Here is a 26,615-nt window from a genome sequence, read left to right as displayed (position 1 = left end):
ACATGTCTTGACTACCTAGCTCCACTTATTGAGTTGCTTGGATGTGGTCAGGATTGACCCAGCATGTGGGGTCCAACATGGGTTGACCACTTCCAAAGGAAGAAAATGTTGAGGTTTCTACTCCTTCACTAGAACTTTGTTCAAATACGGGCAATTTAATGCCCTTTTTATGAAGTGTATGGTGTTGTTTACCAAACCAATTGATGAATCTAAGGCTCATGGGACCGTAGAGTGGCTCCTATTTCCAATTGTTTTGCTATTTCTCTGCTCACATCTATGTTTAGTTGGCTCATTTCTTCCCAAATCTCCTAGCTAGAGGTGGAACACCGCGAGGTATCAACCCCCTCCAAGAAAGTGCCACCATCTTAACAAGCCTCTTCATTGCACTTCAAACGCGTTCAAAAATAGCTAGAAAAGCATCTTCCCAAAGCTCCTAGCTAGAGGTGGAACACCACGAGGTACCAACTCTCTTCAAGAAAGTGCCACCATCTTAACAAACCTCTTCATTGCACTTCAAACATGTTCAAATATAGCTAGAAAAGCAGCTACTGAAAGCCCAAGGGAAGCAAGAGGGTAACACTAAAATTTGGCTACTAGAGGATCCCAGTGTCTAGAGACAAGTAGATCCAAAGAAGAGCCACTGCAAAGACTCCAAAAAGAGGCTGTAAAAGGGCCAACACATGGCTTGGAAAATTCAACAATATTGGATACCCAAACATTTGTTAGAAGCACAATTCTTCTCTGAGAGTAATGCTCAATTATTGCTCTGGAGGCAAGCCTCAAAAGAACCTATGAAGCACATCGATGTTAGATACCCAAAACATATTAAAGACACAATCCACAAATACAACTGCAAATGCCTTAAATTTGATTAGCTTTGTGAACTTTATATGTTTCACTAATAAAATTTTGCAAAAGCCCATAAAACTTACTTTTCACAAGAAGCAAAAAAACAAAATCAAGATGCACATGATGCAACCTCTGCAAGCTTGACCCAACTACACTTCCTATTACTTGATACATGACATAACGCATCAAGTATCTATCTAATTAAATCATATTACACATAGTACACAAAACTTATAGCATGGGAAGAACTTGTTCTTAAAAATTTTAGATTTTGGGCGGGAGAGCAAAACAACTCACTCATATGTGCTTAGTGATGTACATCATTATTTAAAAGTATAACGTCACAATCCACTACATATGACACACGTTACATGATATACAATGCAATTGCTTTAAAATGTAGTCCACCTTCCTTGTGTGTGCTAGCCTAACATGTACTTAAGGGGTTAGGCAATACATTATTTTCTTCCATCATTCCTAATGATGAGGAGTTGCCACTAGCTATCTTTCACCGAGTTGACTTTGTAAGCATAACATGTAATCGTGTGAAAATTCTCATGAATGTAGGCCTTGGTTCTACAAGTTCCTGTGCCCCCATCAACAGTGTTCCATCCTCCCAGCAGTCCTTAGAAACATCTCCCACAAATGATGACCTTCTTTAAGGCTGCATGAAGGTTTAAACAGCTTGAAAAGGAAATAGAGAACCTATCCATTCAATTTTTTCCAGCGGATACCAAAATGTTCATGAAAGACTTTGTGTGGTTCCTATAAACAAGGTTGGAATAAATTCACATGGACTAGTAGTGCAGGTATTTTAACGGAGAGGTCCCAGAAAGCAGTTTTCTTCCAAGTAAGAGACCAATCGGTCTGCCATTTCTGCTGGTGTAGGGCATCTTCCCTCCATTGGCTCCATTACAACCTAAGGTTCCAAGGAACACATAAAAGTCAATGTCTGCAAACTAACTGAATGGTGCTTATCCTTCAAATCATAAGCCAAAATCATTTGCAGCACAATATTTTTGAAGACTTCAAAGAGGGTTCAGCTTTGTGTCTAACCTCACAATTCAAGGGAGCTTCATAAGGATCGTCTACACCAGTGAAACCTGAAAAGTATCAAGGTGTAAAGGGGAGTGACAAGCTAACACATGCAGATGCACATGGATGCCTGCATGCATAACCATGTGTGCAAGCGCATTTACTCTCTTATTGGATAGCCCAAGGCAGTAAAAATGGTGGGGCAGTTTAACATTAAATTTCTATGTGCCCATCAACTCAAAAACACAGAAGTAAAATACAAGAGTTGAATATATACTATTATTAAGATGCTAATCACTAAAAAAAGACAGGAGTCAAATACCTTTGATTTTACCAGCTCGAGCAAGCTTGTAAAGACCTTTTGGGTCCCTTTCTTCACAAAGAGTTTGAGGAAAATTCATGTGAACCTATTTAAGTAAGAACAAAAAATTCAAGGTTCAAAATGCTGTCCATTTAAAGTCATATTTATAGATGACCGTTTGTACTAATGGTAGATTACAAGAACCGGCAATAATGGGGGAAGCAAACCTCTAGAACCCTACCAAAATGCCTATAACTTGTAGAGTGCATTCTCAAGACATATTTGCTACACAGATTCCAAACTACAATTTAGAGATCTTAATCTCCGTGGATGGTTGTCTAGTAACGTGGCACTAGACATCTTTGGACATGCAAATCATGCTTTGGTGCAACCCATCCAGGAGGCCAATGCACGATTCTTCTCAATCTGTTCAGATTCATCCTATATGTTGATAATACAAGGGGGATCGGTGCTTTTCGGCCATATTGCAGTGTCATTTCAATTTTCAGTATTGCTATCTTGTTTTGGGTTGTGACAATTCACTTTGTTTACTTTCAACATTGTTATCCTGTTTTGTGTTGTGCCAATTCACTTTGTTTGCGAGCATTAATAGTTCAAAAGTGTGTTAAGATTGTGCTCAATCCCGACTAGGGGAATTACATTGGTATCACAAACTAGGATCTTACTCCTTTCCATGTGGAAGACGATCCTATCTTACCTACACTAACTGTTAGTGCTTTTAAGCATTATGGCTAGCCGTACAAGTAGTGATGTGAATGTTTATACTTGAGAGAGGTGTACCCTCTTCTAGAGGATGATGTGCCCTACGTGCTTCATATTCTCATGTACTCCATGATGAGAGTCTCTTGTATTAGTGCTTATACCCCATGCACTTCCCCATGATGATCATTGTATCAGTCTCTACTTTCAGAGAGCTATGTTATTTGTACTTGTTTTGTTTTTCTTTTCCATGATGAGACATACCATGGATAGCATTGTATCACTTTGGTCTCATGGACCCATTGGGTCTTTAGGAGACATTTAATATAACTCTCTCTCTCTCTCTCTCTCTCTCTCTCTCTCTCACATTATCAGTTCTCCTATTACTCCTACGGTGATAGAAGTAATGATAGCATCAGCAGCATGCCTACAACTGGAATACATAATCAGCAGCTTGAACCATCCAAAAGATGAGGTGTAGAAAGACAAAAATGTATACCTCGATGAATTCTCCTGCTTGCAAAAGCTGTCGGCAAGCGTCTCTATCTTTCCTGTATGGAGAAATAACACTTGCAATACAAATGACTCCAGCATCAACAAAAAGCTTTGCAACCTCCCCTACAAAAAAGGGGATCACAAATACAAGCACCTTGTACTCAAACTTATTAAAGGTGTTAACCAGGGACAAACAAAGACAAGAATTCAAAGAAGGGGTTTTACCAACACGCCGTATGTTCTCCGCACGATCCTCCACACAGAAACCCAAGTTATTGTTAAGGCCATGCCGTACATTGTCCCCATCGATCACATAGCTTAGATTGCCCCTCTTGAGTAGATCATGGTCCAATGTACATGCAAGAGTACTTTTACCTTCACGAAACCAGTAGTAAACCTTGATCAGCTGACAAATATAATGTTAATCTGCATTACATGGCACTTTACAAGGCTCAAAGGTGGCAAACCTGATCCACTGAGGCCAGTAATCCAGATCACACAACCTTTTTGTCCTAGAAGCTTTTCTCTCTCTTCCTTTTTCACCATGCACTCTTGCCATGAGATATTTGTTGACTTTCCAACTGTTGTCACGGACGGGCAGATAAAGCCTAAAAAATGAAAAAAGCTCTACCATGATTAATCACTCCTATGTTTTGAGCTCACTTTGATGAAGGACAAATTTTAAGACAAACAGAACAGCTTGAAATATGAAAGCTGCACGCACAAAGACCACACGGTGCAGACAGCACATTCAGGCAACCTCGCATGCACAACCACCAGGTTAGCAGACAGGCAAGCTTGACACTCTTGCTATCATCATTCAGCAGCTCCAGCCTCAGCAATCTCAAGTGAGTGCAGCAAAGCAAGCAACTTAGGGATGAATTCAAGCAGAATTTGTTGATCAGTGCTAAATCTAGGGAAGAAGGTTCCACCTTCCTTTTTGCCTTTCATCTTTGAAAAGAACATTTTCTCTGACTCAAGCATGAGTTCAGCTTGTTCTGTGACGCGCTGGTCTTCGTCAATGAGAATTGCTACCATCTCTCTGGCCACCCTTAGTATTGCTAGAACCTCGTTGTATTTTGTAATGCCTTCAATGTTTTTAAGGATTGCTTTCTAATCATCTTCATCAACTTTTGCCTTTAGGGCAGTAAGTTGTTGAATGAGAGAGCCTAAAGTGCTCAAATGTTTGTCAAAAGGTGAAAGCTCCTCGTGGAAAGAAGATAGGGTTGTTACAACCTTTATCAATTCTCAAAGGACCTTTTCAAGACATTTGGATGGATTTTGTGACGAACCTGCCTCCCAATCGCAGTAATCGTAATACTCAGTGTTTGACGATTGTTGATTGTTTTAGCAAATTTGTTATGCTTATTCCTTGTAGGGCTAACGTGACTGCTAAGGATGTTGCTAGATTGTTTATTCGGCATTGGTACCCCATAGGTGGCATACCTAGGACCATTGTGTCAGATCGAGATGCCAAGTTTACCAATCATTTCTAGAGGACATTATTTGATAACTTTGGGACCAAGTTGAACTTTTTTAGTGCATTTAACCCACAAACGGATGGCCAGATGGAGATTCACAATCAATTGGTGTTCGACGTGCTAAAGTGTTATGTTCACAACTAGCAAGGCAAGTTGAAACGGTATTTGCCTTTAGTTCAAGCTGTTTTGAATGTCTTTTGTTCTTCAGCTATTGGTAGGACTCCATATGAGGTAGTATTTGAAAGACCGTTCCAATCTTTGTTGACCAAGACATCGTCTTGAGTGCCTAAAACAAATAGATTGATGGAGACTTACCATGAGATCTTTTAGTCGTGAAAGACATTGGCTAAAGGAGGTCTACACTTTACAGGCCAACAAGGATTGACGAGATGTGATCTTTTCATAAGGAGATTGGGTTTATCTCAGGATAATGAAGCAAAGGTTGAAATTGGTGGATAAGCGATGCCCAAAGTTGTCGTTTCGGAGCTTCGAAACCTTCCCTATTTTAAAGAAGATCAATGAGGTTTCCATGAAGCTGAAGCTACCACCCAATTGGACCATGCACGATGTGTTTCATGTCGGCTGGTTGAAGCCTTATATTAGACCTCTCTCTGATGTCCATGATGAAAAGGAACCAAACATAGTGGACGAAGCTAAAGTTATGATTCTAGAACAGATCCTTCTACATCATTTCAAACACGGCTCCGGCCGAAAAGAAAGACAATTCCTCACGAAGTTTCAAGACCAACGGACATACGAAGAAAGGTGGCTGATGCACTTCTTCTAACTACATGATGACCTAATCCAAAGGAGGAAATGTGTCCATCATCATTAAGTGCACAAAGGCTGGACTCTTTGCAGAGCTGAAGCTAAAGAAACAGCACTCTTCCCAGTTCGCTTGGGACACTTCCTCCAATAGTGGCCTTTCTCGCCACAATCATAAGAAGTCCTCTCGGCCTTCAGTTTCTCTTGGTCTGAGTCGGCTTCTTCTCAAAAGACTTCTCCAATGAAGCCTTCCCTTTGCCCTTGTTGTTATTACGTCTTTTCGACCGTTGGCCAGATAAGGCCTGAGAACCTCCGCCATGTGGAGGGTTCGTGAATCGCTCTTCCTGGTCCAAGACCATGGGCACAAGCTCCTCCCATGTGATGGTGTTGAGCCTACCACTGGTAATCAACGAAGAGTAAAAGGCTGAGTACTGAGAGGGCAAATGTGACAGCAACATAATGGCCATATCCTCTGATGATATCTCTTTCCCTGCTTGGAGAACTTCCTGCTGAAGAGCCTGCAGCTTGTTGATGTGCTCTCGCATCGTCGACAACTTTGTAGGATTCATCACTCGCATCTAAACTTTCAGGGAGATTCTCTTCATGGGTGATGCCCTGTTGTAGAGAGAAGCCAAATGCTGCCAAATACCTCTGGCCAGCGTCATATGCTTTATATGATTGATTACCTGTGGTGTGCACTTGAGGAAGATGAAAGAACGGACTCTGGCATTGACACGATCCCATAACTGTGTCTGTGCCTCCCGTTCCTTCTGAATAGAGGGTAACTCCCCTTCCTCTAACTCCGGCCATGAAACCTCAACGACAATGAAATCAACCAAGTCATAAGACTCCAAAACAGATTCCATCATTACCTTCCATATGCCGTAGTTGTTTCCGTCCAATTGATGGTCCACCGAGAATGTGGGGAGTGTCGAGATCTTTACGTGCTTCTCTGCCATCTCAAGTAAATCTACCATTGCAGGGGTGTAACTGAAAAGGGAGGGTGGGTGGGAAAAAATGAAGAACTAAACCTACAAGTGGCTGTCCAGCAACACGGCCCGCCTTTCACTTGCTTCTCCTCTTCCCGTACGGCCCAAAACAGTCCTCCAATCAGCACTACAAACAGCCCCCTCTTGCTCACACAGTTCCCACAATCTTCCAAGAGCCTAGTGCTCTGATACCATGTCAGAATATGCAGCGGAAATGAAGACAAGATCTGAAAACATCAAGAGCAAGTGCACAACAGAAAAACGCAGAACTGAGAGAGAGAGAGAGAGAGAGAGAGAAACGTATAACTTTGCTATATACACAAGAAATCCCGGAATACAATGAATACAGTGTGGGGGGCAAGGGGCCATTATATATGGCCCCAAGCTGCTACTCGGCCAGCATAAGTACAGCCGACAGCAGCCCATGACTTGCTACTGCTAGTCGGCCAGCATAAGTGGCAGTCAGCCAAGGCAGAGCACTCAGCCGTGAGAGAATCCATCAGTCGGCCAGCACACAGAGGTAGCCGACAACCCTCCCACACCCAGAATGAAATGGAAAAAATATGGAAAGTGGGGAAAAATGAGAAAACACCTAAATCAGGCGGGCACACCCACAACAGAGGCCCTGGTGTAAATATACAGACAGAAGATGACTCCTAACAAACAAACACTCCAAAATTACAAAAGAATTTTCCCAAAAGGCGACCAATAGCGAATAAAGCCCATGTTGATGAAAATGCTATGCTTCCCTCACGCTAGCTAACTCTATTGACTCCTGCGTCCAAAATTACAAAAGAATGTTCCCAAAAGGTGATAATAGCAAACGAAACCCAAGTTGATGAAAATGATATACTTCCCTTAAACGCTAGTCTTGCACAAGATGCATGATCCACGTCCGAGTTTAGATTAGAGATTCCATTGTATGTAACCATTCGTGCAATATACAATAGTTTAGGGCCTCTCTTACCTCTTCTCTATTGTAGAATTGCAATTTGATTAATATTAATCTTTAAGTTAATCAACCTATGATTAGCATTATATACCTAGATGAATCCAAGAACATGCCCAAATTCACCTTTTAGAAACATGCATGTTATATACTCATGGTAGTCAACCCACAAGACTATATAACTATCAACTCCATTATGCATAGTATGGACTAGATACTATGACATCCCCACTAACGTCATCAGTGCCCAATAGTGGATGTAGAACACTGTATCAAGATATGCTCACACACGCACTCCACACACACACACACACACACACACACACACACATAAAAGCATATATTCACACAAAGCCCTTCGTACTGAGTTTCTGTCAAACCTCCTAAGATGCAAGGCAGACTCAGCCATAATGAAGCCTAGCACTAAGGGAAGTAGCAAATAGAAAGAATTAGTACAACAAATAAGTAGTTGATAGGGCAAATGCACCGTTAATGTCACGATTGTGACTTAGTTCATTATACACAGTCTCCTCACGGTTACAGATACTGAAGTGACATGATTACAGAGGACCCCTACACTCGGATGGTCACGACTATTCGCTCTAGAGACATGCCTCTTCATCAAGAGCCACACTCCTTCGACGACTGGTCACACCCCTTCGCTCTAGGGTTGCAACTCTTCATCCAATGGTTGCAGCTATTCGTCCAAAGGATGTGTCTCTTCGCCTAGAGTCATGACTATTGGTCATGGGATGTGTCTTTTCATTCGTGTCTCTTTAACTCCTATATAAGGAGCCTGTTGTATCACAATTTCAATCAATCAATCAAACATCTGTGTTCAAGTCTACTTTCAGTTTCAGTCTTAAATACACAAATAAGTGGATGAAATACTAAGTAATAACAGTAATTCTCACAGTGGTATCAGAGCAAAATTTTTTCCCGGGCCTACGGTTGTGAGCCTCTCACCCTCTCCGCTCTACTCCCCTACCCGGTGTTGTATGGAAGCAGAAGAAAGATGGAACCTACATCTACGAGTATGAGGTAACCTAAACCTTCTTTCTCAAATGCACAGATGTGTGTGTGGCGTACCTGGTAAGTGTGCAGAGATTGCCTGCTGGTAGCCCTTCGTGTGCCTCTTCATCGGGTTGTGCCCTTTGGTGCATGGGTTCGCATCCCTTCACACGAATGGTCGTCAAATCAGCCGGCAGGTACCCCTTCACCTTGGCGGCACTCCTTCCCCAAGCGATGGCACCTCTTCGCTATTGGCCGCTTGTGCAATAAGCGCCGATTCAGCCAGCGCAGCCCTTCGTGGGTTTACTAAAACGACCCGCCGATTCAGCCTTCGTGGGTTTAATAAAACGACCAGCCGGCCAGCCCATTAATCACTTTGGGCGGCCCTTTTTTTTTATTAACCCACGTACCCTTTTGAAACATCAAGTCAAAAAAAAATAAAAAGAGCGACTATGGGGCCAGCGCAACGAATTCGTCCGCCGGCCAGCCCATTCGCTTCACTCGCACGCCGTTCGAGGGAAGGTGCGCTCCTCTCCCACGCTGCCACGCCAGGGACTTCTCTCCACTATGGCACACATTCCCCTTCTCAACAAGGCGTCCAATGGAACCCAACAGCACTCAGCCCATGCCTTACATCTCGTACATAGACGAGGTCCCGGAAGCCATATTGCCCGAAAATCCTCGCCCAGCCCCGGAAATAATTATTATACCCGAGACACCCACACCGGAGCCCGCCCCATTACCCGAACCTGTTGCAGAACCTGTTCCGGCTCCAATTCATGTACCAGGTCCCCTGGACTTTTTATTATACGTCAGTCACCGCCACGCCACTCAGTTTCAGGCGTGGGTGATCTGGCATATTTACTTGACGTGTCCAGCACACCATCTTGCTCATTACGAGTTTATTTTGGGACGGTACCCACATCTTGCATATTTCCTGGACGAGTGCCGTGTGGATGCAGTAAACCGGATCATCTCGCTTCAGCCCTTGGTTCGAGTATACAGCGAGCTCATTGTGCCAGATTACACTCCCTTAACCCCTGCAGAGACACCTCCTCTCGACGAGGTGGAAGACTTCGAGCCTTCGGAGTTAGGCTCCGATTTCTTAGCAGAATTGGGAAACGATTCACTGTCACTCTCTCCTCAAGCAGTGCCACATATTTCACCAGCTTCTCCGCGCTACTCCCTCTAGCAGACCCAACATGCCATCTATCTCAGAGGAGGAGGGCCAGCAACAAGACGAGCAAATGCAGGCCATTACATTATTACGCGAGCAGATGGAGACACTTCAGCAGACTTTTTCGACAAGTCTCTCTACCATCAGCAGACGACTCGACCAGTTGCAGCGGCCCCATCCAGCGCGCACACCAGCCAGTGATCCACAACCATCTTCTTCAGAGACTTCGGTAGCAGAAAATGAAGATGAACCAGATCCAACTGCCGAGGTAAACAATGCAGAACTCCAACTTCTTTATAAAATATTTAATGCTGCACAAAAAAAGAAACTCAATGTCAAACTGCCTGCCCCTTATAATGGTCGCCGCGACAAGCGCGTGCTTGACCAATGGATATTCAAAATGGAGGTATATTTGACCAATACCGATTTGGTCGAAAGCAAGAAGGTGGCTTCAGCCAGTTCACTACTCAAGGATACAGCACTTCTATGGTGGCAACGACGTGTTGCAGATGGTAAGCACACTCCTACTTGGGATAAATTCTGGCGTGCCCTCCGCAAGGCCTTTGAACCTGCCAGTGCGGACTACCATGCCCGGTTTGCTCTCCGCTGCCTGAGGCAAACAGGATCCTCAGCCGCATATATCACAGAGTTCCAACGTTTAACTCTGGAAATTGAGAGCCTCAGCCCCGCTGACAAGCTACACAGCTTCATCGATGGGCTTGAACCCAACTTACAAGAAGATGTGTAGAAGTTTAACCCTCTCACCATAGATGCTGCCATTGCCTATGTAGAGCGTCTTGGAGATCTACGACGACAACCCAGGACATCCTTCTTTGGCAATTGGTCCTCAAACAGTGCTCGTTTCTCCCAGCCCAATCGCAGAGGAAATTTATCTCAACCTGAGTCTCAATATTCCCAATCCTCTGGTCAGCAATCTACTCGGCAACAGCCCTTTCGGCCTAGATTTTCAGGTCAGGCAGCAGCCTCACAAACAGGATCCTCTTCCAACAACAACAATCGGAATCGAGGACGCAACTGGCAAGGTCGCCGACCCAACAATCGCCGCAATTTTCGCCGCGATACCTCAGCAGGTCAGCAAGCCTCTTCATCGGCACCTTCAACCTCTCAAGGCAACCCTCCAGGTCTTTGCACAATTTGCAATGGACCACCAGGTGGTATGAGTGCCCAAAGCGTAATTCTCGCCAGAATTCCAACATGGAGTGTTTCCCAAAAGGTGAACATGGACATCATCATCCTTCTGCGCCAGAAAAAGGCAAGCAGGTGGTTCATGCAGTGCGAGTTTCTAAAGTTGTCAGTGCTTTAATGTTAAATGCCCACAACCATACTTCAGTGCCTGTTAACCTTTCCAATCAAGTTTTGAGCTTATTGGGATTTATTGGCCAGCATCCTATCAATGTTCTTGTTGATAGTGGATGCTCAACTAATTTTGTGGGAACTACTCTCGTCAGCAAGTTACGATTACCTACTCAGCAGAGTGCGGAAGTTTTCCAAGTGGAACTTGCAGATGGTTCTTTCTTGCACTGCAGTAAACGGATTCAGCAGTTGCATTTTCAGATTCAGGACTATCAGGATCAGCTGAATTTCTCTATTATGCCTTTGTCACACTATGACATGATCCTTGGACAGTCTTGGTTATATGAGTGTGATCCTTTGATCAGCTTTCGAGAAATGGAATTACGAGGTCTGTTTAATTCTAAGCCGATTACTGTGGTTTCTGCTATGCAAGTCAAACGCTTAGTGCGTAAACGCGACAGCACTTCTGCCTTAGTTATGTTGCGAGAAGCAGAAGACAATATAGTTGACCAATCGGAATCCTCGCCATCAGATATTTCTTATTTACAGCAGCCCTTCTTTCAACCTTCTAAGGATTTATTTTCCTGACGAGCTGCCAACGACATTGCCTCCTCGACGTTCTGTAGATCATACGATTGATCTAATCCCTGGACAACCACCGCCAGTTCGAGCTCCTTATCGAGTTTCTTATTCAGAGTCTCAAGAAATTCAGAGACAATTGGCAGAATTGTTGGATAAAGGTCATATACGTCCAAGCAAAAGTCCTTTTGGTGCTCCAGTTTTATTGGTCAAGAAGAAGGATGGATCTATGCGACTTTGCATTGATTATCGTGCCCTTAATAAGCAGACAATCAAGAATAAGTTTCCATTGCCTCGCATCGATGAGCTCTTTGATCAGTTGCTTGGTGCGAAGGTATTTTCGAAGATTGATCTGAAGTCATGCTAATTGGAGATGAGTATAAGACAGCTTTCAGAACAAAGTATGGACATTATGAATTTTTGGTCATTCCTTTTGGGTTAACCAATGCCCCAGCTACTTTCATGACTTTGATGAATGACATCTTTGGTCCTTACTTGGATAAGTTTGTCATCGTTTATCTGGATGACATTTTGGTCTTCAGTAAGACTTTAGCAGATCACAAGCAGCATTTGCAGATTGTCTTCGACGTACTCCGTACGAATGTCTTGTACATCAACAAGAAGAAGAGTCAGTTTTTCAAAAATCATGTGGAATATCTTGGACACATCATCTCTGGACATGGTATTGCAGTTGATCCTAAGAAGATAAAGGTCATTGTTGATTGGCCTTTGCCACTTACAATTTCAGATGTGCGATCTTTCTTGGGATTAGCAAATTTTTACCACACCAAGGTTCACAAGTTCTCAGATATTGCTGCTCCTTTGACGGCCCTTACAAAGTTAGATAAATTGCAATGGTCACTTGAAGCTGAAAAGTCCTTTAATGATCTTAAGCATGCGTTGACAACTACGCCTGTTTTGGCTATTGCGGATCCAACTCAGCCGTTTGACGTCATGACCGATGCTTCGGATAGAACATCTGGAGGCGTTCTTATGCAGAATGATCGTGTTATTGCTTTTGATAGTCATAAATTTTCGGCTATTCAAATGCCATATCCCGTTTATGACAAGGAATTTTTGGCAATTGTTCATGCTTATAGAACGTGGAAGCATTATCTTCTTGTGCAGATTCAGTGGTTAAGACAGATCATCAGTCTTTGACCTACATCTTTACTCAGCCAGTGATGAATCCTCGTCAAGGACGATGGGTTGAATTTTTGGCGAATTTTCACATGGCGATACTATATGTTCCTGGATTACAGAATGTGGATGCCTCGAGCTACGAACTTTGCTATCTCAAATGTGCAGATGGAGATTCCTGCGTGTTTTAAGCATGAGTATTTGACAGATAGAGACTTTGGAGATGTCTTTCGAGCTCTCAAATCTCTTCATCCTACTGTTGCAGAAATGAATATGTTTGCCGCATATACAATTGCACATGATTTACTTTATTACTTAGATCGCATTTGTGTTCCTCACAATGCATCTTTGCGGAAACTCCTTATTCAAGAGCATCATGAAGTACCCTTTGCAGCTCATCCTGGAATTAACAAGACATATCGTCTATTATCAGCAACATACTTTTGGCCGCAGATGCAACAGGATGTTATTAAGTTTGTTAAAGCTTGTCACTCTTGTCAAATTATGAAAGCTTCCCGACAACTTCCTCAAGGATTGCTTCAGCCTTTGCCAGTTCCTCAGGAAAGATGGGAAAGCATGAGCATGGATTTCATCACTACTTTGCCGCGTTCGCAGAAAGGCAATGCTCAAATTTTAGTAGTGGTTGATCGGTTTTCCAAAATGGCACATTTTATTCCTTGCAAGAAGACAGTTTCTGCTCCAGATCTTGCAGCGTTGTTCGTACATCATATTTTCAGAATTCATGGATTGCCAGATCTATTGTTTCTGACAGAGATCCGAAATTTACTGGACATTTTTGGACTTCCCTATTCCAATCTCTTGGTACAAATCTCTTGTTCAGTTCTGCTTATCATCCTCAAACAGACGGACAGACAGACAGAAGGCATACTGAGTTTCAAGAAGGTGACTTGGTTTTGCTTTATGTTGCACCGCATCGATATAAGACAGTAAAGTCAGTCTTTCCGAAGTTGCGACCGCGTTTCTATGGTCCATTTAAAGTTATAAAGAAGATTTCAGTTGTCAGTTATAAGTTGGATCTTCCACCATCTTGGGGAAAAATTCATCTGACATTTCACATCTCTTGGCTCAAGGAATATATACAAGGAGATTCATCTATTCCGGAGTTATCTTCTTATGTTCCTGAGATTGAAGATGATCACATTATTCTTGTTCATGAGAAGATTCTTGACGTTCGTCAAAAAGAAACAAGACGGAAGATTACTACAGAATTTCTTGTTAAGTGGATGGACTTGGATGAGTCAGATTCTACTTCGCAAACAAATGAAGAAATGCAACAATATCCTCAACTCCTCCAAGAATTCTTTGGTAGACAACCGACTCTCATTTAATCAGAAGGGTTTTATTTTAAATGGGAGGGAATGTCATGATTGTGACTTAGTTCATTATACACAGTCTCCTCATGGTTACAGATACTGAAGTGACATGATTACAGAGGACCCCTACACTCGGATGGTCACGACTATTCGCTCTAGAGACATGCCTCTTCATCAAGAGCCACACTCCTTCGACGATTGGTCACACCCCTTCGCTCTAGGGTTGCAACTCTTCATCCAATGGTTGCAGCTATTCGTCCAAAGGATGTGTCTCTTCGCCTAGAGTCATGACTATTGGTCATGGGATGTGTCTTTTCATTCGTGTCTCTTGAACTCCTATATAAGGAGCCTGTTGTATCACAATTTCAATCAATCAATCAAACATCTGTGTTCAAGTCTACTTTCAGTTTCAGTCTTAAATACACAGATAAGTGGATGAAATACTAAGTAATAACAGTAATCCTCACAGTTAAAGATAGAAAGAATTAGCATAATATCAACTGGCCGCAACTCGGACGAAAACTTCACAATGTGAAATTTGCATGTCCGCTAATACGGTTGAATTATATACCTAGATGAATCCAAGAACATGCCCAAATTCACCTTTTAGAAACATGCATGTTATATACTCATGGTAGTCAACCCACAAGACTATATAACTATCAACTCCATTATGCCTAGTATGGACTAGATACTATGACATCCCCACTAATGTCATCAGTGCCCAACAGTGGATATAGAACTCTGTATCAAGATATGCTCACACATGCACTCCACACACACACACACACACACACACACACACACACAAGCATACATTCACACAAAGCCATTTGTATTGAGTTTCTGTCAAACCTCCGGAGATGTAGGGCAGACTCAGCCATAATGAAGCCTAGCACTAAGGGAAGTAGTAAATAGAGAGAATTAGTGCAGCAAATAAGTAGTTGATAGGGCAAATGCACCGCTAAAGATAGAAAGAATTAGCATGATATCACCTGGCCGCAACTTGGAAGAAAACTTCACAATGTGAAATTTGCATGTCCGCTAATACGGCTCAATTATATACCTAGATGAATCCAAGAACATGCCCAAATTCACCTTTTAGAAACATGCATGTTATATACTCATGGTAGTCAACCCACAAGACCATATACTATCAACTCCATTATGCATAGTATGGACTAGATACTATGGCATCCCCACTAACGTCATCAGTGCCCAATAGTGGATGTAGAACTTTGTATCAAGATATGCTAGCACTCCACACACACACACACACACACACATAAGAGCATATATTCACACAAAACCCTTCGTACTAAGTTTCTATCAAACCTCCGGAGATGCAGGGCAGACTCAGCCATAATGAAGCCTAGCACTAAGGGAAGTAGCAAATCGAAAGAATTAGTGCAGCAAATAGAAAGAATTAGTACAGCGCAAATAAGTAGTTGATAGAGAAAATGCAGTGTGGATCCAAAACTCAACACCAATGAGGAAGTCCCACCAGTTCTACAAGGCATGTATGACCACAAGAAGCTCTTGGTCAAAAGTAGAGTATCACAACTTGGCTGGAATTCCCTGCCCTCATGGCAACTAGATTTACATTCTGCTGCAACACAGCTCCAAGGTCACCAAACTAGATGCACATTCTACTGCAACACGACTCCAACATGGCTAGTCATGATGCTCAAATCACACCTGGCTGCCTGTTCCAGAAACTTTCTCGCAGCCCCTTCAGCCCTGAGGTTGCCCGGAACACCTCCTCAACTTCACATGGTGGTGTGAAACCGATCCCGTCAAGTGGGAAGACTCCGTTGGACACCCACACGCATAATAGCACAACTTTAAAACCACAATTTGAAATGGACAACTTAATTCAACTTGAAATTGAAATGAAAATGAAATGGAAAGATGGACACCAGCACTGGGGCCGGAACGGGCCGACCCCCCCCCTCAATATATGATATATTTATTGGGAGTATTTAACAAATACAATGCTCCATGGGTTCCAAGAACCAGATGATGTCCATGTACATATGAAAACAGTACCAAACAAATAGGCTCGAAGTCGAAATTCGACGTAGATGCTCGAAGCAGAACGACCACTAGCATGGTCCAATCTCTACGGTCCTGTGCTTTCACTGGACTCCGCGGAGAGCGCCTCACTGGTGTTCCGAGACCACGCACAAACAGGCGCTCTCGTACTAACGCCTGGCTCTCCCGATCTCAGCACCTTTGGACCGAGGTTCTCCAATAGAGCTTGGACAACCCGGCACCGAACGGGTGTGGCCGTATAGGGAGTCGGGAATCCCTTATCAGATTTAACACAAAAATACTTTACTTAAATCTGAAATTCACTTACTTGAAGGTTGCAGATTGTAGACCAATACCCGAGGTATTCGTGTGTTTAGCTACTGGAGTGGAATACCAAGATGTAGCCTCTAGAAGAAAGAAAACACCGCCTATGGAAAGGAAGTGCAACAGTTGTTGAAGATGGCCCACATCTGCCTGCAAGAGAACAAGGCAGTGTAGCCTGTGTGTATGCAGCCGCCTGATAGAGAACTCACACAGCCTGCTGGGAAAGAAAACGAGTGCAGCCGCCTGTAGTGTAGAGTAAACAGCCGCCCAAATGATAAACTGGCGCAGCTGTCTAGGTCAGTACAATCGCCTGTAGTCTGCTCAGCTGTCTTGTATAGTGGGCAGCCCACGAGTAGAGAGTACAGCCGCCACAGAAGGTACAGAAACGCAGCCTGGACAGCTGTCTTGTATAGTGGGCAACCCACGAGTAGAGAGTACAGCCGCCACAGAAGGTACAGAAACGCAGCCTGGACAGCATACAGGCGACTGGGTGGACAGCAGCGCAGCAATCTTATACAGTCGCTGCCTGCATATGTTGATACACAGCAGCCTGGGAATGGTAGACGGTGGGCAGCCTGCAGGTAACACAAGCGCAGCAAATGCAGTTTGGCAGCCTGTAGTGCAGTCGATAGGACAGCCAGCCGCCTGGGAAAAGCAAGCGCAGGAGGTGATCGCCGTTTTTCTTTTACGAAGATGATGGAAGCTAATCGCCCCATTGTTCTACACTGGAGGTGAAGGTTTTTTATATAAAAAAAATAAAGTGGAGTTAACATTTTGATTTCCACGCTTGCATGTGGGTGACTAGTGTGGGTAGGTGACTATGCCCACCCCCACACTCACTTAAGTGGGGCTCCCCACGTTGGCCCCTAAGCGGGTGCCCAAAGGGGGTGCCCACTTTTAAATGAATGTGAACATTTTAACCTTATAAAACAAAAGGTTAGGAATAAAATATTAAAAACAACATGTGCGACATACTTACCACCTGTTCACATGCACCAAAACTTGTCAGAATACAGAGCAGACTTCATGACTCACTGGCAGGCGCCCCCGCTCAGTAAGTAACACGTCAAGCAGGCAAACACAAAAATACATGTCATACGAAAACAGTTTCAAACATGCAAATCATGTGTGCATGTGCAAATAGTAACATGGACATATCTCCTGTTCATGGAACAAGTACAAAATATCTGTCGGCACAAAACTGGCACGACGTAAAACATAAAAACCTGGTCTTCCTATGGAGTGACAGTCCCATAGGTAAGACACAGTTCCAGGCACGAGTCTCCCTATGGTGTGACAGTCCCATAGGCAAAACACGGCACGAATACTGGCTCTTCCATGGCGTGACAATCCCATGGGTCGAACACAGTCCAGGTCATACACGGGTGGCACCAATCTGGCTCCCGTCCATATGACACCATCCTGCTATAACACACGGGTGGCACCAGTCTGGCTCCCGTCCATGTCAGCAAAATACTAGCCTCTTCACATGAGACACCGGCCTGGCCTCAAGTGAACGAGACGCAAAAACTGGAGATGGACCAAATGGTTGGCCAATTGGTGACATCCCCCCGGGCTTCTAAAGAGTTGTCCTCAACTGAAAAGCCTCAAGATATGCCTGCAACAATTGTGGGTAATCAACAAAATAATCTTCATTTACCCACTTGGCATCAATAGGCAAATAATTCTTAAACTTCACAAGGTATCTCCTGGAAAGCCTTCCTGCAAGTAGCTTTCGCTCCTTGTGAAAAACAATCTGTTCTCGCTGGAGGATTTCCTCAAGCTCTTCAATCTCTGGCGGATCTTCTATGACAGGCTCATCAGGATCTGGCCCCACATATTTCCGAAATAGACTCACATGAAAAGCATTGTGAATCTTCCAGTGACTAGGTAATGCAAGCCTGTATGACACTTCATTGATCTTCTGAATCACCTTGAAGGGTCCATAATAGCGAGGAGAAAGCTTAGGATATGATCCTTCTCGTCCTGGCCTCTTCCGAAGCCTAGCCTTCTCAAATTTCAGCAATACCCAATCACCTTCTTTGACTTCCATGTCCCTTCTGTGCTTCAGCAGCCATTTTATGCTTATCCTGAGATCTTGCAATGGCTGTCCGCACCTGACCAAAGGCAACATCCAAGTCACGAACATATTCATCAGCTGCAAATATCTCATCCTTAGTACGAAGGATGGGTGGCAATACCACTCTGCCATAGATAATCTCAAACGGAGCCTTTCCCGTGGAAGCATGGATCGTATTGTTGTAGGCAAACTCAACAAGTGGAAGATACTTCTCCCATGCACTCTTTTGATCTGCCACATAACACTTTAATAAATCCAACACGGCTGAATTTGCAGCTTCACTTTGGCCATCCGTTTGGGGATGATAAGCTGATGAAAACTCAAGTTTAGTATCCATATTATCAAACAAAGCCCTCCAAAAGAGGCTTGTAGTCCTGGGATCTCTATCCCCAACAATGGATTTAGGCATACCATGATGCTTGAAAATATTAGCAAGAAAAAGCTTTACCATATGATCAGCTTTAATGGTTTTCTTGACGGGCAAGAAATGAGCTTGCTTGCTAAACCTGTCCACAATGGTCCAAATAGCATCATTCCCATGCTGGGATCTAGGCAAGTCCATAATAAAATCCATAGTGATACTTTCCCAAGGTTGCGAGGGAATAGGCAATGACTGAAGCAAACCTGGAGGTTTTTGCCTGTCAAATTTCACATTTTGGCAAGTAATACATGCACGCACATAAGCCTCAATGTCTTTACGCATGCTCGGCCAAAAGAAATATCTCTGAATCATGCGAGTAGTAGGCATGATACCTCGATGACCAGCATATGGTGGAGCGTGACATTCGTCCATAACCTTTGGACGCAAATCCTTCACCACACATAGGCAATTATCCTTCATAAGATAACCCTCGTTGATAACATAAGAGGCATGTGAATGACCAGCCATCAAATCAGTCCATATATGGCAAAAATCAGCATCCAAATGATACAAATCTCCAATAGCAGATAGGTCGCCATGAGAGGCCATTGAGACTGCAGCTACATAAGGCCTCCTGGATAATGCATCGGCCACCACATTTTTCTTTCCTGGAGTATGCATAATCTGAAAATGAAATATGGAAAGAAAATTTGCCATTCTCATCTGCTTCTCTGAAAGCTTTGTTTGAGATAGAAAGTATCTCAAGCTTTGATGATCTGTCTTGACTACAAATTCAACCCCAAGAAGATAATGTTTCCATATCTTTAAGGCGTGAGTTACAGCCAAGGGCTCTTTCTCATAGATATCCATATGAAGCTCGGCATCATGCAATCGGCATCATGCAAACGACGGCTCTCGTATGCAACTGCATGCCCTTCTTGATTTAGGACAGCTCCTATACAATCACCACAAGCATCACATTCAACCGCGAATGACTTGTGCAAGTCAGGAACAATCAATACTGGACCACATATGATCGCATGCTTGAGCTGTAAGAAAGCATCCTGTTCCTTTGAAGTCCATTTGAAAGTAGTTTTCTTCTTTGTGAGATCATGTAGAGGAGTGGCAATCATAGCGAAATGCCTTATGAAACGCCTGTAATACGAACATAATCCCAGAAAACTTCGTACTTGATGTACGTTTTGCAATTCGGACCAATTGTGAATGGTCTCTATCTTTGCAGGATCCATTGTAACTCCATGCTTGGATACAATGTGTCCCAAATAATGAATCTCTGAAAGAAAAAACTCACTTTTCTTGGCATTGACGAAAAGTTTATGCTTCCGCAACTCTTCGAACACTGTGACCAAATGAGTTCTGTGTTCCTGCTCATTCTTGGAGAAAACCAAGATATCATCAAAGAAGACTGCTGTGAACTTGCGATGGGGTCCAAGTATCCATCATACGATTAAAAGTAGCAGGAGCATTGGTAAGACCAAAAGGCATTACCAAAAATTCATATAGTCCGAAGGCTGTCCTAAAAGCAGTTTTATGGACATCTTGTAGTACCACGCGTATCTGGTGATAACCACTCTTCAAATCAAGTCTGCTAAAGCAAGCCGAACCATCAAGCTTATCCAAGATATCATCAATACGCGGAATTGGGAATCTGTTCTTGATGGTAAGGTTGTTCAAAGCTCTATAGTCCACACACATACGGAATGATCCGTCCTTCTTTTGAACAAGAAGCACAGGAGGGCAGTAAGGTGAGGAACTGGGCTGAACCAAACCTTTCTCTAAAAGCTCGTTTACCTGCTTCATGATTTCTTCTTGTTGTGCAGCACTCACTCGGTATGCGGGTTTGTTAGGTGGAGAACTACTTGGCACAAGATCTATGCGGTGATCTTCGGGCCTTTGGGGAGGTAATTCACCTGGCAACGAGTCAGCAAAACAGTCGTTGAATGCATTAAGAAAATTCAGCCTATCATTAGACATAGCATCCACATTTTGATGATTTGGCACAAGACTATCACGCACAAAAACCAAGTACGCTGAAAGACTCTTTTTCATTGCTTTATTAATTTGGATGTGTGATACAAGTGGGATGGAATCCCCTTCTTTGCCAGCATCAATAAAATGCATGCGGCCTTTATGCATAAAAGAAATCATATTAGACTTGTAATCTTTGCGGGGCTCAAGCCTATGGTGCCACGGCTTGCCCAACAATACATCACATCCATTCAGTGGAGCAACTAGGAAATGCTCATTATCAAGGTAGCCCTGGATATGGATACATAACTTCCCTATCAAAGGAGTAACCTGCACCTCTTTACCAATAAATGCAGCTTCGGCTTCAATCTGGGGTCCCATGTTCTCAACCTCAATACCCAATGCAGCTGCCATTTGCATAGAGATGAAATTATCAATTGCACGGTCATCAAACATGAATAGTGCGGACTGATCTTTGATTTGTCCCCAAGCCTTGCAAACCATTCGCTCTTTTGCATCATGACCTGTATTTCCTTGCACATCAGGAACTGCATGTACATTAGCTTTGGTGTGCTTGTCCTCGTGCTTTGGTTTGCGATCTGGGCATTGTCGAAACATGTGGTCTTTGCTACCACAAGAAAAGCATTTTCCATCCTTGGCATATTGCTCTCTTTGCTCCGAAGTTAAGCCGAATTTGTTCTTTCTTGGGCCCTGATCTTTAGATGTGTTATTTTCAGCTTTACCACCCTTGTAGGACCCCCGAAAGTTCTTTTTAGGTGGCTGTCCACCCTTTTGCTGATTTGGAACAGCCTTGTCCTTCCCCTTTGAACCTCCTTGATCCTGTTTAATCTTGAGCACCAATTGCTCCGTAGCAAGAGCAGAAGCTGTGAGCTGTTGCAACGTATGTTTCGGGTGCAATTCAATGCCCGAACGATATGCTGGTTGCAGTCCAGAACGAAACTTCCTCTTTCTTTCATCCTCGGTGATTCGCATAAAGGGAGTCACTTCCAGCAACACTTTCCAGAATTTGTTAACATACTGTTGCACGCTTTCATTATCTCTTTGCTCCAGCCTGTCCCACTTTTGAGTGAGAGTTTGCTCCGCATTTGGTGACAAAAACTGAGCATAGAATCTGTCTTTAAATTCCTTCCAAGTGGAGATGGGATCCTTGGTGATCTTTTCAGTGATCCACCAATGAGCAGCAGTCCCTTTCAAAAACATGCTAGCATGGCGTATCTTTGACTTTTCAGTCCTCATCGCTAAAAGCAATGTCGAACTGTGCCACAAATGCTAACACCTTAGAAGCATCATGTTCACCATGGAAAACATCAAATTTAACAGATTTGTCACCTGCTTTGAATTCCTTGAGCTTTCTGGCATGAGGCTCATGGTCTTCTCTTTTTCTTTTCCCCTTATCCAATGGGGCAGCCTTATCTGCATGGGCTCCATGGGCCGTCATAGAAATTTCATGAGGCACGGTGGCATGTGCTCCATGAACTCGAAACTCAGATGCACGTGACTTACCTGCATATGGCAATGTCTCTCCATGAGACAACTCAGAAAGCAAAATTTTTCTAGAAATAGACCTGTCACCATGAGATACATGTCTTGCATGCATGTGACTTTCATGCCCTCCATGAGCACTGGCATACATATATCTGTCAGGCTTAGTGCCTTGTGGAGAAGATGCATGTCGAGAGGTGACTGTCACCTCTTCCTTTTGCATAAAAGATTTCAGCCTTTGAGATGCGGGATCTCCATGCTTCAAACGAGGTGGATTTCTGAATTTCAGCTCTCCATCATCCCCCTCTTTAAAATCACCTTTGCGGAGAAGATAGGCAAGTGCCAACTCCCTTGGTTTCTTGCCCACTTCCTGAGCCATTGATTCAAAAGTTACATCTACCATTGCATCAGCCTTCCTGGCTTCAATAGCACTTTGCAGATGGGGATCTTCATGCAAAAACTTTAACTCTTGCTCTTGAGCCTGCAAAAGTTTTCTCATATGTTCCATTTCAGCCCTCATAGCATCATGCTCTTGTTCAAGCATAACTGTCTTTCCTGAAGACAGTTGACCCTTTGATTCACTATCATTAACCCTTTCAAGGGGCTTGTGTCTACCTCGCAGGGCATCAGACCCACGAGAGGCACTAGATGGACCCCTCGAATTTGGCACTTCCAAAGGGTTGCCTTGGCTGTATTGTGTTTTAAGTTTGCTAAAAGCGGGATGTCCAGTACACAGGTTCATTTTCCCACCAGGAAGAGGGAAACAACCGTGCTCTGATACCAATGAAACCGATCCCGTAAAGTGGGAAGACTCCGTTGGACACCCACACGCATAATAGCACAACTTTAAAACCACAATTTGAAATGGACAACTTAATTCAACTTGAAATTGAAATGAAAATGAAATGGAAAGATGGGACACCAGCACTAGAGCCGGAACGGGCCGACGCCCCCCCTCAGTATATGATATATTTATTGGGAGTATTTAACAAATACAATGCTCCATGGGTTCGAAGAACCAGATGATGTCCATGTACATATGAAAACAGTACCCAACAAATAGGCTCGAAGTCGAAATTCGATGTAGATGCTCGAAGCAAAACGACCACTAGCATGGTCCAATCTCTACGGTCCTGTGCTTTCACTGGACTTCGCGGAGAGCGCCTCACTGGTGTTCCGAGACCACGCACAAACAGGCGCTCTCGTACTAACGCCCGGCTCTCCCGATCTCAGCACCTTTGGACCGAGGTTCTCCAATAGAGCTTGGACAACCCGGCACCGAACGGGTGTGGCCGTATAGGGAGTCGGGAATCCCTTATCAAATTTAACACAAAAATACTTTACTTAGGCACGACGTAAAACATAAAAACCTGGTCTTCCTATGGAGTGACAGTCCCATAGGTAAGACAGTTCCAGGCACGAGTCTCCCTATGGTGTGACAGTCCCATAGGCAAAACACGGCACGAATACTGGCTCTTCCATTGCGTGACAATCCCATGGGTCGAACACAGTCCAGGTCATACACGGGTGGCACCAGTCTGGCTCCCGTCCATATGACACCATCCTGCTCTAACACACGGGTGGCACCAGTCTCGCTCCCGTCCATGTCAGCAAAATACTGGCCTCTTCACATGAGACACCGGCCTGGCCTCAAGTGAACGAGACGCAAAAACTGGAGATGGACCAAATGGTCAGCCAATTGGTGACAGTGGTGGGTGCTGCTGTCCAGCCAGTAAACTATACGACCAATCCAAATTAGCATGCTTCGTACTGCAACACGACTCCAACATGGCTAGTCATGATGCTCAAATCACACCTGGCTGCCTGTTCCAGAAACTTTCTGGCAGCCCCTTCAGCCCTGAGGTTGCCCAGAACACCTCCTCAACTTCACACGGTGGCAGGTGCTGCTGTCCAGCCAGTAAACTCTACGACCAATCCAAATTAGCATGCTTCCTAAGCATGAATCTCACATGTCTGGGCTTCTGGTGCCCTGCCAGTGACCCTGGAGCTGTACAACCAGGTCAAACAGCCTGCAAACACCTGTTTCCAGCCCTAGACACCTGTAAATTAGAATTTCCAGCCCTGGACCATGTGGGCATAGACACCACTCCACGGCAGCAGGTAGCGCCCCCTTCTTGCAATAACTCGTAAGAAGCTTCTCTACTGGAGCACATTGCAGCTTTCCTTGTGCCAGGGGGCATAATGAATTTGGTTCTCCTAGTCGTGATGCAGTACATCACCTCTTTCTTGTGTTCCTATATCAGTCAGGGCCAAAGTCTCCTAGAACATCATCGTCTTGCCTCAGCCTCTTGGCATCATCAACTCATGGATACAGACCATCGTATGACTCTGAAAGCTCATCGTCTTGGGCCTTCAGGCAGGAGGAGAGCTATGGAACAATTTTTAGTTGCTTGCACTGCAAAATGTACCCCCAATGTTGGTGCCCCTTACTACCGTGATACAGATGGATCTTCACGTCAATTGTCAACGACCCTCCACAGTCCAGAATCTCCGTGAAGTTTGCAGCCAGCATATTGCACTCATACCAGCCCTCCAGTGTCCCTCCAGGCCTCATCCATATCACTATGTGGATAATGAAGGCTGGCCTGCCACTAGTGCCATGTAGATGGTGAGTGGTGATCACTTGGCACTGGGAATGAATGCAGCACTAGCAGCATCCAAAGAATCTGATGGCTTTCAGCTTCATCTTGTTCAAACATCGTTAACAAGTAGAGCGCTTCTGTGCTGTGGAGGTTGCCTAACTCCTTTGTAATTGATATGAAGCCCAAAGGGCCATCTCAAGAGAAGTATACTTGATTTGACTAAGGGTGGGAGCTGGTGGAAAATACTTTTTTTCAAATTCCGACTTGGATGGGCCAAAACCAATCCTAGATTGTATCGCCCAGTCATGCATCCTCCACAGTTCATTTGACAAGCACAGGGGCGACAGCAGAACTTGAAGAACAGACACAATTTCAAGAGACAATACCAAAAATTAAAAAATTTCAGATTTGTCACGTGATTTAAGCAGTTAATGCTGGGGTTTAGAAGCTCCACCTGGAAGTGATGTTGCATTGGCTGCATCTTTGGAGTTTCGTGACGTATCTGCTTGATCTGCATTGAAAGAGTTAGGGCCATGACTGCTGCATTCTTGCCTCCTCCGCCTGCCATCGTCTGCCCTTTACACGGAAATCTTGCCCTAGTGTTTAGGCTGCAAGGGCTATTTTCCAATAGATCCAGGCGCTGTGTTTCCCGCACACAAAACCTTCCGAGGCAGGATAGCTTTCCCTCTCCGAGACCCTTGCGTTTACAGAGGAACGGGCTGTGTATTTGCTGTCCAAACCAGTCCATAAAGTTCCCTTCCGATTAGCATTTACAGGAGATCGAACCTATCATGAGTTTGCCCTAAAAACTCTGGTCAGGTTGCATTTAAGCGATAATGCAGCTCAATATTTGCTTTTGAAAAACCCTAGAAAAACTCTGGTGCATTTAAGCTAATCAGGGTAATGCAGCTCCATATTTGCTTTTGAAAAAACCTAGAACCTCAACCGGGCCGATCGGAAACCTGTAACGAGAGGTTAACAACGGCGAAGAGGCTGAGATTTACATACAAACACACAAAAAAACAAAACAAAACTATCAAGATTATTGCTGACATGCAGAGATTAGCCAAATCACATGCGCAGAGATTAGCTTAATCAGATGTTCACAGGTTGCAAACACGATCAAATGGAAAGGGAAGTGTGAGTTGGGTAAACAGCTAAATCGCCTTCTTACATCAAGGAACCTTAACTTTTAAGGCTTGTGCTCCCCCAAGAAAATAACATATTATATAACATTATCCTACATAGTTCTACAATCTTGTCTTGAATAATATTTGTACAATTTTGAGTTATATTATAACTTAATGCCTTGAATTTTCCTTTTTTTTTAAATCGAAAACTTTTACCAGTAGAAGCATATAGTTTGAAGGTCTTATCTTATGAACAATAAGGGGCTTTACGCACTCCTCCAATAGGGAAACGGGAGAGAATCTCGATAAACGGGGGAGATCTCCCCCGTAAACGAGGAATCTCCCCCGTCCATCTCCAATCCCACCTAAGAAAATCGTTGGAATCTGTAGTGAACCTAAAAACATAAGAGTCATACTTCAAGAAAATCGTTGGAACCTCTAATGACCCTGAC

The 26,615-nt window shown here is 43.8% G+C and overlaps 3 protein-coding genes across 3 annotated transcripts; 2 read left to right on the top strand and 1 right to left on the bottom strand.

The window, feature by feature from the left end:
- Positions 1-1,153: 1,153 nt before the first annotated feature.
- LOC147632559 (adenylyl-sulfate kinase 3-like) lies at positions 1,154-26,301 on the bottom strand. Its single transcript, XM_086807336.1, has 7 exons — positions 25,488-26,301; positions 3,868-4,008; positions 3,626-3,775; positions 3,405-3,523; positions 2,207-2,291; positions 1,906-1,952; positions 1,154-1,768 (listed from the first exon to the last, which is right to left on the bottom strand). Exons 2-7 carry the CDS (start codon positions 3,944-3,946, stop codon positions 1,664-1,666), a joined length of 585 nt encoding a protein of 194 aa, XP_086663462.1. The 5' UTR covers positions 3,947-4,008; positions 25,488-26,301; the 3' UTR covers positions 1,154-1,663.
- LOC147632561 (uncharacterized) lies at positions 9,197-9,787 on the top strand. The gene has a single exon (XM_086806885.1). The coding sequence runs from the start codon at positions 9,197-9,199 to the stop codon at positions 9,785-9,787; it is 591 nt and encodes a 196-aa protein (XP_086663011.1).
- On the top strand, positions 12,974-14,154 carry LOC147632560 (uncharacterized). Its single transcript, XM_086807018.1, has 2 exons — positions 12,974-13,455; positions 13,560-14,154. Exons 1-2 carry the CDS (start codon positions 12,974-12,976, stop codon positions 14,152-14,154), a joined length of 1,077 nt encoding a protein of 358 aa, XP_086663144.1.
- Positions 26,302-26,615: the final 314 nt, after the last annotated feature.

Source organism: Cibotium barometz, chromosome 13, assembly GCF_041138505.1.
Source record: "Cibotium barometz isolate CiBa-2024 chromosome 13, ASM4113850v1, whole genome shotgun sequence".
In the NCBI taxonomy this organism is placed as follows: Eukaryota; Viridiplantae; Streptophyta; class Polypodiopsida; order Cyatheales; family Cibotiaceae; genus Cibotium; species Cibotium barometz.
The sequence above is the reverse complement of the archived record's forward strand: the minus strand, read 5'-3'. Positions and strand labels throughout refer to the sequence as shown.